Raw genomic sequence first — 14673 nt, 5'->3', positions numbered from 1 at the left:
ACTTGGTATGATACACCATAGATATCAACTCGAGTAGCCAGCCCCTAAAATAATCCACCTCGAGTTTACGCAGACGTGTCATATACAAAATACATTAATCCATTGAATCTTGAGACTGGCCCATGGACTCAATAATACAAAGATTATCTGAGACAGAACAGAACGGTATCTTTGCTCTGCCGCTATGTCAAAGTAACGGTACATACACTAATTCGATTTAATAGGGTTTGGTGAATGATACACACGAAAAGTGAAAGCTCCTAATAAGTATCGTAAAAGATTAGCTCTACGCATGCGTGTAGGTAAAAGAAGACTTCAATTCATCTGACAGTTCTGTGGACGGGGTGTCTGAATTTTGATGCATTTTGAAGAATCTGAAAATAACATCCCAGACCATCATGAGATCCAAGTCGATCGCTAGAAAACTTCCTCACGGTAAGTGTTTTGAGTACCCGATGGTCACTCGCCCGGCTAATTCTGTTTACAATTATACTAACGAGGCGATATTGTACATGTGTGTATTTGTCGAACGGCTTATTTTGATTCGTCCGTTTCTAGTTAACATTTACGTAAAAGTATTCCAAGGTTTATCAGTGTTTACTCTAAAATGCAATTAACATGCATGTCGTTTGCGCGATATTGACAACCCCGCCAGATGACATAGTTTAAGTTAAGCTAACAGATGAAGTTGTCAATTTCAAAATGTGTTGTTGACACATTTTATCAAAAGTTATTCTCAACTTGCAACTACGATGGCGGAACCACAAAATGTGTAGATAAGATTGAGAGATATTGAATGGGATGTTATCTTTTTATGTAACCACTGACCAAGTAATGCAGGGAGAGTCATTTATAGACACAACACTAGGATTTGGGAAGGGATGAATAATTACTATTTAAAGCTGTGTTGAATGAAAAATGGGCCAAGATGTTCCCCTAAAAGGCTGTACTAGAGTCAGTGATAACATTTGTGTCCTAAGATGTATTTATCAGATAAGAAGGATTTCAATGTAACTACACTCATAAGATGCTGCAAATGTAATTATTTCATAAAAGATTGATTATAAACTTCAGAAATCAATAAGGGAGATAGTTGTTTATGTTTTTAGGAGGAGGTTTCAGGAAATTGGACAAATATATGTATGATTAAATGTAGTAAAAACCAAGATTATGTTTAGATAAGGAACACTAATTCACATAACACATTAATATTTATGTAGATTTTGTCTGATGTCTGTTACAAGGGTGATGTAGTTCTGTCTGATGTCTATAACCAGGGTGATGTAGTTCTGCGTGATGTCTGTTACCAGTGTGATGTAGTTCTGTGTGATGTCTGTTACCAGTGTGATGTAGTTCTGTCTGATGTCTATTACCAGGGTGATGTAGTTCTGTCTTATGTCTGTTACCAGGGTGATGTAGTTCCGTCTTATGTCTGTTACCAGGGTGATGTAGTTCTGTGTGATGTCTGTTACCAGTGTGATGTAGTTCTGTCTGATGTCTATTACCAGGGAGATGTAGTTCTGTCTTATGTCTGTTACCAGGGTGATGTAGATCTGTGTGATGTTTGTTACCAGGGTGATGTAGTTCTGTGTGATGTCTATTACCAGGGTGATGTAGTTCTGTGTGATGTCTGTTACCAGGATGATGTAGTTCTGTGGGATGTCTGTTACCAGGGTGATGTAGTTCTGTGTGATGTATGTTACCAGGGTGATGTAGTTCTGTGTGATGTCTATTACCAGGGTGATGTAGTTCTGTGTGATGTATGTTACCAGGGTGATGTAGTTCTGTGTGATGTCTGTTGCCAGGGTGATGTAGTTCTGTGTGATGTCTGTTACCAGGGTGATGCAGTTCTATCTGATGTCTGTTACCATGGTGATATAGTTCTGTGTGATGTCTGTTACCAGGGTGATGTAGTTCTGTCTGATGTCTGTTACCAGGGTGATGTAGTTCTGAGTGATGTCTGTTACCAGGGTGATGTAGTTCTGTGTCATGTCTGTTACCAGGGTGATGTAGTTCTGTGTCATGTCTGTTACCAGGGTGATGTAGTTCTGTGTCATGTCTGTTACCAGGGTGATGTAGTTCTGAGTGATGTCTGTTACCAGGGTGATGTAGTTCTGTGTCATGTCTGTTACCAGGGTGATGTAGTTCTGTGTGATGCCTGTTACCAGGGTGATGTAGTTCTATCTGATGTCTGTTACCAGGGTGATACACTTCTGTCTGATGTCTGTTACCAGTGTGACACAATTCTGTGGGATGTCTGTTACCAGGGTGATACAATTCTATCTGATGTCTGTTACCAGGGTGATACACTTCTGTCTGATGTCTGTTACCAGTGTGACACAGTTCTGTGTGATGTCTGTTACCAGGGTGATACAATTCTATCTGATGTCTGTTACCAGGGTGATACACTTCTGTCTGATGTCTGTTACCAGTGTGACACAATTCTGTCTGATGTCTGTTACCAGGGTGACACAATTCTGTGTGATGTCTGTTACCAGGGTGAGGTAGTTCTGTGTGATGTCTGTTACCAGGGGGATACAATTCTGTCTGATGTCTGTTACCAGTGTGACACAATTCTGTGTGATGTCAGTTACCAGGGTGATACAATTCTGTCTGATGTCTGTTACCAGTGTGACACAATTCTGTGTGATGTCTGTTACCAGGGTGATACAATTCTGTCTGATGTCTGTTACCAGGGTGATGTAGTTCTGTGTCATGTCTGTTACCAGGGTGATGTAGTTCTGTGTCATGTCTGTTACCAGGGTGATGTAGTTCTGTGTCATGTCTGTTACCAGGGTGATGTAGTTCTGAGTGATGTCTATTACCAGGGTGATGTAGTTCTGTGTGATGTCTGTACCAGGGGGATACAATTCTGTCTGATGTCTGTTACCAGTGTGACACAATTCTGTGGGATGTCTGTTACCAGGGTGATGTAGTTCTAGCTGATATCTGTTACCAGGGTGATACAATTCTGTCTGATGTCTGTTACCAGGGTGATATAGTTCCTTTGATGTCTGTTACCAGGGTGATGTAGTTCTGTCTGATGTCTGTTACCAGGGTGATGTAGTTCTGTGTGATGTCTGTTACCAGGGTGATACAATTCTGTCTGATGTCTGTTTCCAGGGTGATGTAGTTCTTTCTGATGTCTGTTACCAGGGTGATGTAGTTCTTTCTGATGTCTTTTACCAGGGTGATGTAGTTCTGTCTGATGTCTGTTACCAGGGTGATGTAGTTCTTTCTGATGTCTGTTACCAGGGAGATACAATACTCTCTGATGTCTGTTTCCAGGGTGATACAATTCTGTCTGATCTCCGTTACCAGGGTGATACAATCCTGTCTGATGTCTGTTTCCGGGGTGATGTAGTTCTTTCTACCAGTGTGATGTAGTTCTGTCTGATTTCTGTTACCAGGGTGATACAATTCTCTCTGATGTCTGTGTCCAGGGTGATGAAGTTCTTTCTGGTGTCTGTTACCAGGGTGATACAGTTTTGTCTGATGTCTGTTACCAGTGTGATACAATTCTGTCTGATGTCTGTTACCAGGGTGATACAATTCTCTCTGATGTCTGTTTCCAGGGTGATGAAGTTCTTTCTGATGTCTGTTACCAGGGTGATGTAGTTCTTTCTAATGTCTGTTACCAGGGTGATATAGTTCTGTCTGATGTCTATTACCAGGGTGATACAATTCTGTCTGATGTCTGTTTCCATGGTGGTTTAATGATGTAGTTCTGTCTGATGTCTATTACCAGGGTGATACAATTCTTTCTGATGTCTGTTTCCATGGTGATCCAATTCTATCTGATGTCTGTTCCCAGGGTGATCCATTCTCTCTGATGTCTGTTACTGTGTGATGTCTGTTACCAGGGTGATACAATTCTGTCTGATGTCTGTTTCCATGGTGATACAATTCTATCTGATGTCTGTTACCAGGGTGATACATTCTCTCTGATGTCTGTTACCAGGGTGATACAATTCTGTCTGATGTCTGTTTCCATGGTGGTTTAATTTGTTTGATGTCTGTTACAAAGATGACGTAGTTCTGTACAAACCGATGTACCCTCCTGGTCACCCTAACACCATTTTGTGTACGTTGCCTCTTCCTCTATTTGGAACAGTGATGTTTTCATCATTAGGTGTTACAATTAATTTTAGTATTGCATGTTGAACGTCACCTTTCCCAGGAGAGATAGAGGTATGATTTACGTGATATTTCGCAGGTGAGTGAACCTCTTAGTCATGTTCCTTGTGAGCCATATTGAGACCTCACCCCTATAATCTCTCAATATGGTCACTCGATACATATTTATGAAATTTGAGCATTTTTATGGATCATCGAGTTTATTGATGTTAATTCCATGTAGACCTGTTAGGGTGTCGGTTGTCGTAGATAAGTATCGTACCTAACATTGGTGTCTTTAAGGTATCAAATTCACAGGTGAAAATACTTATTGATTCCAATCATAATTCCATTAATTATAAATAAAAGTGATGACTATACTTAACTAGTATGTATACTTCTCCATTGCCCTTCTTTCTGTCTTTCATTGAGTTTCTCTTCTTTCTTCCATCTTTTTATATCTATCTCTCTTCCACTTCTTTTCATCATGTCCCTCTCTTTTCCTTTTCCTGTCTGCATGTTCCTGTCTTCTTCCTTCATTCACTCCATGTTTTTCTCTTTTTTTTTCTTCATTAAGTTTCTTTCATCACTTCTTTCTTTTCTTTATTTGTCTTTCTCTCCACTCTTTTTTCCTTTCTGTGGCTCTGTTTTCTCTTTTCTTCAATCCAAGATTTTCATCTTCAAGCTCTCTGCATGCTTTTCCTTATCTTTTATTTCTTCCTTCCTTACCTGCTTCCTTATCCTTCATATCTCCCTTTCTTCTTTCACTATCTTTCTCACCACTTCCTTTCATATCTTTGTATGTGTTTCTCTTTCTTTCTTAATTAAGGATTTGTTCCTTTTGTCCTCTCCATACATTTCTGTCTCTTTTTTTATCTTCTTTCCTTGTTTCTGTCCACTTCCTTCCTCTCTCCCTTCCATTCCTTTCACCAGGCTCCTTTCCATTCCATTTTTTTTATCTATATATCTCTCTCTCTTTTTTCCTTTCTCCATGCCTTTTGCCCATTCTTTTCATTTCTCCATACCTCTCTTCCTTCCATTTGTCTCTCCATTCTGCTGTCACTTCCTGTCTTTTCCCCATGCCTGTAAATATCCATGATGATGTCTTGTCTTTCATATACCTTGGTGTCATGCCCTGGTTTTTGACCTTCTCTACAAAATCAAATATGAAGTATATATTATGGTACATTCCAGCTTACACAGTGCGATGCAGGGCCTACGTTTGTAGTGGGAGGCGACATTTGAGATATTTTTATAAAAACAGGAAGAGTAGACCGTAGATAGAGGTCAACATAATGGCATTTCTGAGTGGACACTAGCACTAATTACATTCATCTTTGTGACAGGTTAGGTGTTGCCAGGACAGAGGATAGGAAGGATTTCTAGTCTTACACTGAGGGGAGTGGGCCACATATTCCAGGATGTTACTACTCTAACATGGCTTTTGCTAGTTGTAATGAATATGCCTGGGAAAGTTGTCAAAGATCATATACATTTTGTCAGTATTGTTGAGTGCATTTTAGCTGTATCTGTGACCAGTAACAGTATACAACACAAATGTGTCATTTGGTGCATCAGTCACAGCTAGGGCTTCCATCATGTTTAACAGTATCCAATGGACATTTGTAAAACAATAATAATTAATTCATCAAAACTTTTAATTTATTTTCTACTTATAAAAAAAATCAATAATACAAAAATGACTCTGGTACCACTCTATTATAAAATTATGATTAATTTTTGAAACAATCTTCAAATAATTGTATTATGATTAACTATTTCTTTTTGTTTTGTTTTAAAATGGTGACAATGTTGAACAGAATAGAGATTGTTGGTATTTCAGTTTTAGTATCATTATAATTGGAAAACTAGTGAAGTTTGTTTTTAACTCACTTAACTTGACTGAATGTTTGACTAGGTTGTTGACTCAATGCTTGACTAAAAGTTTGACCCAATCTTTGACTCAACACTTGACTGAGTGCAACTCAATCTTTGACTCAATACTTGACTCAATATTTGACTCGGTATACAACCCAAAATTTGACTCAATACTTGAATCAGTGTTCAATACTGGAGTCAACATTTCATTGAATGTTTAACTAAATATATATGACTCAATATTTAGCAAAATGTTTGACCGATTGATTCAGTGTTTGACTTTATCACCATTTCACTCAATACTTGACTCAATATTTGCTCAATCTATTATAAGCTCAATACTTGACATAATATTTTACTAAGTGTTTGAGTCACTTAATACTTGAATCAATGTTTGACTCAGTCACCTTTTTTACTTAACCTTTGACTCAATATTTGACCCTATCTCTGACTCAATACTTGACTCAATATTTGAACCGATCTTTAACTCAATACTTGACATAATATTTAACTATAAGTGTTTGAGTCACTGCTTGAATCAATAATTGACTTAGCGTTTGAGTCACTTATAATTGATTCAGTGTTTGACTCACTGTATCAATCAGGAATGACTTATTAATATATAAGCTTGATTGCAAAATATATAATCATAATTAAAATTTCTATTTACCTTTGCTCCAAATGAAGGTATGAGAAATAGCAACAAACCTGACATTTTAATCATAATGTTTTCAGATGAAAAGTTAAATATTAGCTGTTACTAACAAATTAATGGTATACACTTAAGTTGGTTGTTTTTTGTATGAGTGTATTTATTGACTCATTGGAGCCAGTTTAATATATATTCATACAGTGTGGGCTTATAAATTCACTGGAGTCAAAAAGAAAACACAGGGAGCTGAGAATTGGGAAACATTATATTTTAGGTCACTTCTTGATGTGTAGGAAAGTAAAAATGTCCTTTTGAGGGCCAAGATCAGCATTTGACAAAAGAAAATGCAGTATTCACTTCTATATTGTAAAATCTTTAGTCATGAAGGAAGTTCATTTGCATGGAACATGATTAACCTTTAGTTCCTATCCTGGCTATTCTGAGAATTTATCTATAAGTCTAACTACATATAATTAGTTCTCAGGGACTGCTAGATACAGTAAGGACATCAACAAAACCGAGGATTCTTAGGAAAAGGCTGGATTCTTAAAACGATTAATTTTAGATAATATCAACCATGCTTATTTTTCACTAAGGGGATTATACATATCTTAATACGTCTATAAGGGAGTAAAGTGGGTACTTTATTAATATATACAGATTTTCTGTTCTTTGTCGAGGGAGTTCTTTAGCGGGGTCATTTTTAAAGTCAAGAGCCCTATAGTTTGTACGGAACGGGAGAGAGGATTACAATGAATGGTACATAATTAGTGATAATAAATTATCTTGAACATATCACAGGATTCTAGAGGATTATTTACAATTCTATAATTGTTTACTTGGAAAAGCTGAGGTATATTTTGGAATAGATAAATTTCGGATACCATTTTTGTCATTATATTCAGGAAATTGTCAAGCACATGGATCAGATAGGATTAAAAATTGTGGTATTGTGATTTTGTGAGAAAATGATTGACATTTTCTTATAATGAAATGAGATTATTTTAACAATAGATGTGAACATTCATATCTCTTTGATGTGTTTATTCATAATATTGAAGGAAAATTGAAAAGGTTCAATATCTGATCATTTCATATTTGAATTTACTGAAGAAATTCCCACACAGTACTAGTGATGCTAGTTGCCATTACATCTCTGTCCATTACCATACAGGAAAATCACAGCAGCTTTTCTGAATTTTGATGCAGTGATAAAAATAGATGTCAATTTGTTTATTTAAATGAATTAAGTAAATTTTCAAATTGTGAAATGACACAAGGTTTACAAATGTACCAGTGACTTTTAATAATTTCAAAATCAAAACTAATGAGATGGTGCGAAGTATAAATTGACCAATGAAATCACATCCATGTTCCAGTTGTTCAAATATTGGTTAACTTAAACAGAGTGCTTAATGAAAACTTCAAATTATTGTCAATAAGAATTAAACAACGGCTTTCAAAGTAAAATAAATGCTAAAAACACCTCAATTTTATTTATCTCAACCAATACATAAAGCTGTGAAACAATATCAGAAGAATCATGCGGTCGTGTAAGGTTAAAATTGACTTGATTAGAAGTCAAGTGTTAATTGTTATGATATATTCCAGGGGTGCAGAGAGCGTAATAGTGAATGTATATAAGCACTGAAGTATTGAGGATGCTGCAATTTCGGTTTAATTCATCTAAGATTTTGTATCATAAAAGTTCTACAAAGTAAGGTTCTTTTTAAAAATAGTTTATCAAAAACCCACTCTCGACGAAAAGAGGGTCAAAAGAGAAGTAACCGCAATTTTTGGCGGTAAGTGTCACAGAGTATCCTATAGACTTAAGTACAGGGATTATGATGACCTATTGTAAGTAATCGGTGACTAATTGATTTCACACTACATTTTAAGAACTTATAATTTTATCACATTGATTATCCGGACCTAAGTTTCCTATCAATCGTGATAAATTTCATACACTATCTGACGATCAAGGGGTCCAGCCTTTCTTTTTCTTACTTTCAAGGGAATCAGTGATAGCTCTATGTATATAGTAGATCATGAGGATTAATATCATTGACGTCATTTTGACATTAAAATACCACGGCTAAGAAGGAAATAACCACTTTAAGATTAATTGTCATATTTCATCCCTAATTACTCAGTGACCCGGAAACAGAAAATGATGACTGTTTTCTAGAAATGAGCCCAGATAATTTTTATCAGTATATGATTTCAAGTGCAAATTGAATAAGAAATAGCTTTATGAACAGTATTTAAAAAAGAAGTATTATACATTAAATTTGGTATATTATAACCTGCTTCTGTGATGAATGACCTCCATTAAGAGACCACCTGTGTTAAAAGACCACCTGTGTTAAGAGACCACCTGTGTTAAGAGACCACTTTTAATGTTCCCCATTGTAGTGATTTCATTGTGAATTGAACCTGTATTAAGAGACCACCTGTGTTAACAGACCCCCTGTGTTAACAGACCACCAGTGTGTTAAGATACCACTTTTGATGTCCCTTATATTGCAGTGATTTCAATGTGATTTTAACCTGTATTAGAGACCACCTGTGTTGAGAGACCACTATTTGGACTTATTATAGATGGTCACGTAATACAGGTTTGACTCTATAAAATCAATTAGTGACCAAAATACTTATGTTGTGACATTGAAGAATTGCACAAAAATAAAAATATGTTTCAATGAAAAGAAAACCTGTCCAAAAAGACCTTCCAATAGAGAATAAAAAATGCAATGGCCTTAATATATAGAAATTTTACAAACTTTAAAATCCAATTATTTGACAAGCTACGAAAGCTACAAACCTGTGAGATGAGACCTGATGGTTGATATCGTTGAACAAGTTGTGAGATTCTAATTGGAGTCTCATCAGGTTGAGTAGAGTATATGAGTTCTAACATCATTTGATAAGAAGCATCCCTAGTAGGCCAAAAGATTTATATTTTTGTATAAATAAATAATGGTGTGCTGAGGGGCCGAGGCGGCCAAGTGGTTAAGGCGTCTGACATTCTGCTGCCACATCACTAGCCCACCACCGCTGGGTTGCAGGTCCGAGGCTTACGTGGGGTAGTCGCCAGGTACTGGCCATCGGTCTGTGTTTTTTCGTCGGGTACTCATCAGGCTTTCCTCCACCACCAAACCCTGGCACGTCCTTAAATGGCCATAGCTATTAATAGGACGTAAAACACAAACAAACAAACAAACAAAAATATATATATATATTCATTTGAGTAATGGTATAAGGTTTAAGTGTACTTCCTGTTGCATTTCTTCCTCTTTCGAAATCCTGATGTCACACAGTATTAAAATTAGTATCATTGTGATATGCAGGCCCTGTTGAGCTTTTGAAGTTCAACTAAAAGTTTTATTCATCAGATAACATCAGGAACACAAGTATAAAATTCTTTATGTAGAATTATCTTTAGAAAGAAGATTATTAATATTGATATTTGAATTCTGTCTCTGCTTCAAGTTCAGTCTTGAGGTGTTTGTTTCCCTATAGAATAGTTTTTATCTGGTCAAGCTTGTCCTTTTGTGCTGGTCACTCAGTTCCAATTGTCAAGAGATTAGGACAGATTACATCTGTGAAGGCCAAGGAGATGTTCACCTGGTCATCTCCGCTGGACACTAATGTCCAGTCCTTTATCTGACCATTAGTCACAAACCAATATTGTTAAACGGTATTGTATCATCTTTAAAATGTCAGACTTCTTCAGTAGGGGATATAATGGCCGGATTATGGCGGTCATTATTTTGGCCACCTCTGCTGTTTGAAGAAGGAGTGACATATGGACAGTGGTCACAGACAGTGGACAATTGACCACTGGATTGGCAATTACCAAAAAGACTATCTCAAGTTGCTTATTTATTTAGCTAGTGTAAATAGTGAATTTGGCAGTGTTTGCTCAGGAACTTCCTTGTAGGTGATGTTATCACGGTGTCAGTCAGGTGGCATTGACGCACTGAGTACTGTTACCACTGTTTTAGATCAATAAAATCTAAGATTACTTTCCTTACTTTCGACTTTCAAGTTATTTCTTGTTGAAAAGAAAGTTTGTAGTTGAGAAATACAACTTTCAAATTCAGAGAGACAGTTTTAAAACAAAAGCAACATTGGAAGAGATTTTTATTTTTATTTTTGTTGTTGTTGAAAACTGGGGTAATTTCAGAATTGATGAATGCAAGTTTCTAGTTTAAAAATTATTTTGTTAGTACAATGCAGAATATCTTTGAAAGCTTAAACTGTCAATTTTAAACTTCACTTATTAGAAAATGTTTAGAGTTCAAAATTAGACAATTAACTTCTATAAGTGTAAAAACTGTTAGATATATATGATAAAATAATTAAATATCACAATTTTTTTTATTTTTATTTTTTTAAATCTTGATCTCCCAAAAACTTCCATAGAAGAATAATTGATAACAAACGGTTTAGTGACATGGACAACAACTTTCTCTCTCGTTCCCTTGTCCTCACATAGAGGGACATCAGTGCAGAGTTTTCAAATTTCTAAACTCTGTAAATTATTGCTATGCACTGACATGATCTGATATTGCATGCATCCTCTATATACATATCCTGGTACCCACCTGTACCTTGTGGGGAGGGGCTGTTAATCTTACAGGAACCCAATTAGCCCCTGTCCCCTAAAACTGTCCCCAATCACCAGTCAACGACATCAGACAGGAGAAATACCATATAAATTGAGGGAGGGGAACCACTGGCGTCATTAGAGGACCAGACAAGGCCCGGTTTTAGGGAGACCTTCCAGACAGCAAGGGAGGTATTAGGGGGACCTAGTCTGTCTGTATTAATTGGAGGATGAAATTTCTGAAATTCTTGATGTGATGAATTTCTGCCCCCTAACTTGCTGACATGTATATATTCCAAGGTCATTCTAGGTCATTGCCTCATCCTGATCTTACCACCCCCTTAAGGGACTAATAAAAGCTTGCATCATCTTGCTTTTTACTCCAACAGAAATGTTAATCAAAATAATATTGAATTACATATATTAAATAAAAATTGAAAATATTGGAAGAGAAAAAGTTCAAGGTGCTAGCTGGGCTATGCTGGGTAATTGTGCACAGGGACCTGAGAGTTTGTTACAATATAGCTATATTTGGACCTAAACTGATAAGCAGAGTAGTATTAGACGTTTAAGATGTTTTGTTCAATTATACTTCAACCCACCTTCTAACTAACTTGCATTGAAAATATCATTTTGGTGGATGTACAAAAAATCTTTAATACTGTTGGAGAGGTTGATAATTTAAATTTTGTGTTCACAAACCTCATTTATCTACGAAATGTACTTTTCCTTCCTTGTCTCTTGCATTAATAAATTCTCAGGTCCCTGTGGTCTTGTGGCTGTCAGAGGAGACAGGGATACCAATGGTATTTGAAGGATTATGCAAATTGAGGGAGAAGATAGTGATAAATGGCCCGATTTATAATTTACCTTTAAAATCGTGTGAACATTCCAATGATTATGTAACACTGCAGTTGTAAAGTACAGAACAGCATTAATTCCTTTGTTTTCCTAAGAGTAAAAAACTTTCCTCCCCAAAGTCTGTTTAGAATGTCAGCCATTTCTTCTGCTGTAAGCACCATCATGAAAAAATGTTGCCATTTTCAAGTGTGCATCATTTGACAAATTGTTTTGTACTTTATATAGATCTGGATTTCATCAAACAACATCAACAAATGACCCTCCTTGTTAACAGTGTCCTAATATGTGACTGACCCTCCTTGTAAATAGTGTCCTAATATGTGACTGACCCTCCTTGTAAATAGTCCCCGAATATGTGACTGACAATCCTTGTAAATAGTGCCGAATATGTGATTGACCCTCCTTCTAAATAGTGCCCGAATAGATGACTGACCATCCTTGTAAATATTTCCTAATATGTGATTGACCCTCCTCGTAAATAGTGCCCGAATTTGTGACTGACCCTCCTTATACACAGTGTCCTAATATGTGACTGCCCCTCCTTGTAAATAGTGCCGAATATGTGATTGACCCTCCTTCTAAATAGTGCCCGAATATGTGACTGACCATCCTTGTAAATAGTGCCTAATATGTGATTGACCCTCCTTGTAAATAGTGCCCGAATATGTGACTGACCCTCCTTGTAAATAGTGCCTAATATGTGATTGACCCTCCTTGTAAATAGTGCCCGAATATGTGACTGTCCATCCTTGTAAATAGTGCCCTAATATGTGACTGACCCTCCTCGTAAATAGTGCCCGAATATGTGACTGACCATCCTTGTAAATAGTGCCCGAATATGTGACTGCCCCTCCTTGTAAATAGTGCCCGAATATATGACTGACCATCATTGTAAATAGTGCCTAATATGTGATTGACCCTACTTGTAAATAGTGCCCGAATATGTGACTGCCCCTCCTTGTAAATAGTGCCTAATATGTGACTGACCCCCCTTGTAAATAGTGCCTAATATGTGATTGACCCTCCTTGTAAATAGTCCCCGAATATGTGACTGACCCTCCTTGTAAATAGAGCCCGAATATATGACTGACCATCCTTGTAAATAGTGACTAATATGTGATTGACCCTACTTGTAAATAGTGACCGAATATGTGACTGACCCTCCTTGTAAATAGTCGCCTAAGATGTGACTGGCCTTCCTTGTAAATAGTCGCCTAAGATGTGACTGACCTTCCTTGTAAACAGTGCCTTAAATGACAGTGTCCTAATATGTGACTGACCCTCCTTATTAACAGTGTCCTAATATGTGACTGACCCTCCTTGTAAATAGTCCCCTTATATGTGACTGACCCTCCTTGTAAATAGTGCCCTAATATGTAAACAGTGTCCTAATATGTGACTGACCCTCCTTATAAACAGTGCCCTAATATGTGACTGACCCTCCTTGTAAATAGTGCCTAATATGTGACTGACCCCCCTTGTAAATAGTGCCCTAATATGTGACTGACCCTCCTTGTAAATAGTCCCCTTATATGTGACTGACCCTCCTTGTAAATAGTGCCCTAATATGTGACTGACCCTCCTCGTAAATAGTGCCCGAATATGTGACTGACCATCCTTGTAAATAGTGCCCGAATATGTGACTGCCCCTCCTTGTAAATAGTGCCTAATATGTGACTGACCCCCCTTGTAAATAGTGCCCTAATATGTGACTGACCCTCCTTATAAACAGTGTCCTAATATGTGACTGACCCTCCTTATTAACAGTGTCCTAATATGTGACTGACCCTCCTTGTAAATAGTGCCGGAATATGTGACTGACCCTCCTTGTAAATAGTGCCCAAATATGTGACTGACCCTCCTTATAAACAGTGTCCTAATATGTGACTGACCCTTCTTATAAACAGTGCCCTAATATGTGACTGACCTTCCTTGTAAACAGTGCCTTAATATGTGACTGACCCTCCATGTAAATAGTGCCCGAATATGTGACTGACCATCCTTGTAAATAGTGCCCGAATATTTGACTGACCCTCCTTGTAAATAGTGCCTAATATGTGACTGACCCCCCTTGTAAATAGTGCCTAATATGTGATTGACCCTCCTTGTAAATAGTCCCCGAATATGTGACTGACCCTCCTTGTAAATAGAGCCCGAATATATGACTGACCATCCTTGTAAATAGTGCCTAATATGTGATTGTCCCTCCTTGTAAATAGTGCCCGAATATGTGACTGTCCATCCTTGTAAATAGTGCCCTAATATGTGACTGACCCTCCTCGTAAATAGTGCCCGAATATGTGACTGACCATCCTTGTAAATAGTGCCCGAATATGTGACTGCCCCTCCTTGTAAATAGTGCCCGAATATGTGACTGACCCTCCTTGTAAATAGTGCCCGAATATATGACTGACCATCCTTGTAAATAGTGCCTAATATGTGATTGACCCTACTTGTAAATAGTGCCCGAATATGTGACTGACCCTCCTTGTAAATAGTGCCCGAATATGTGACTGACCCTCCTTGTAAATAGTGCCCGAATATGTGACTGACC

General features: G+C 37.3%; 1 protein-coding gene across 1 annotated transcript in view; it reads left to right on the top strand.

Moving 5' to 3' along the window:
* Positions 1-211: 211 nt before the first annotated feature.
* Positions 212-14673, top strand: part of LOC110452387 (PR domain zinc finger protein 16-like) — a 138730-nt gene continuing 124268 nt past the window's right edge. Inside the window, exon 1 of the mRNA XM_021500887.1 lies at positions 212-435. Coding sequence (XP_021356562.1) covers positions 399-435 — 37 coding nt within the window. The 5' untranslated portion in view covers positions 212-398. The remainder of the gene's footprint in view (positions 436-14673) is intronic.

This window comes from Mizuhopecten yessoensis, unplaced genomic scaffold (assembly GCF_002113885.1).
Source record: "Mizuhopecten yessoensis strain PY_sf001 unplaced genomic scaffold, ASM211388v2 scaffold739, whole genome shotgun sequence".
Taxonomy (NCBI): domain Eukaryota; kingdom Metazoa; phylum Mollusca; class Bivalvia; order Pectinida; family Pectinidae; genus Mizuhopecten; species Mizuhopecten yessoensis.
This window is presented reverse-complemented; position numbering and strand designations above follow the sequence as displayed.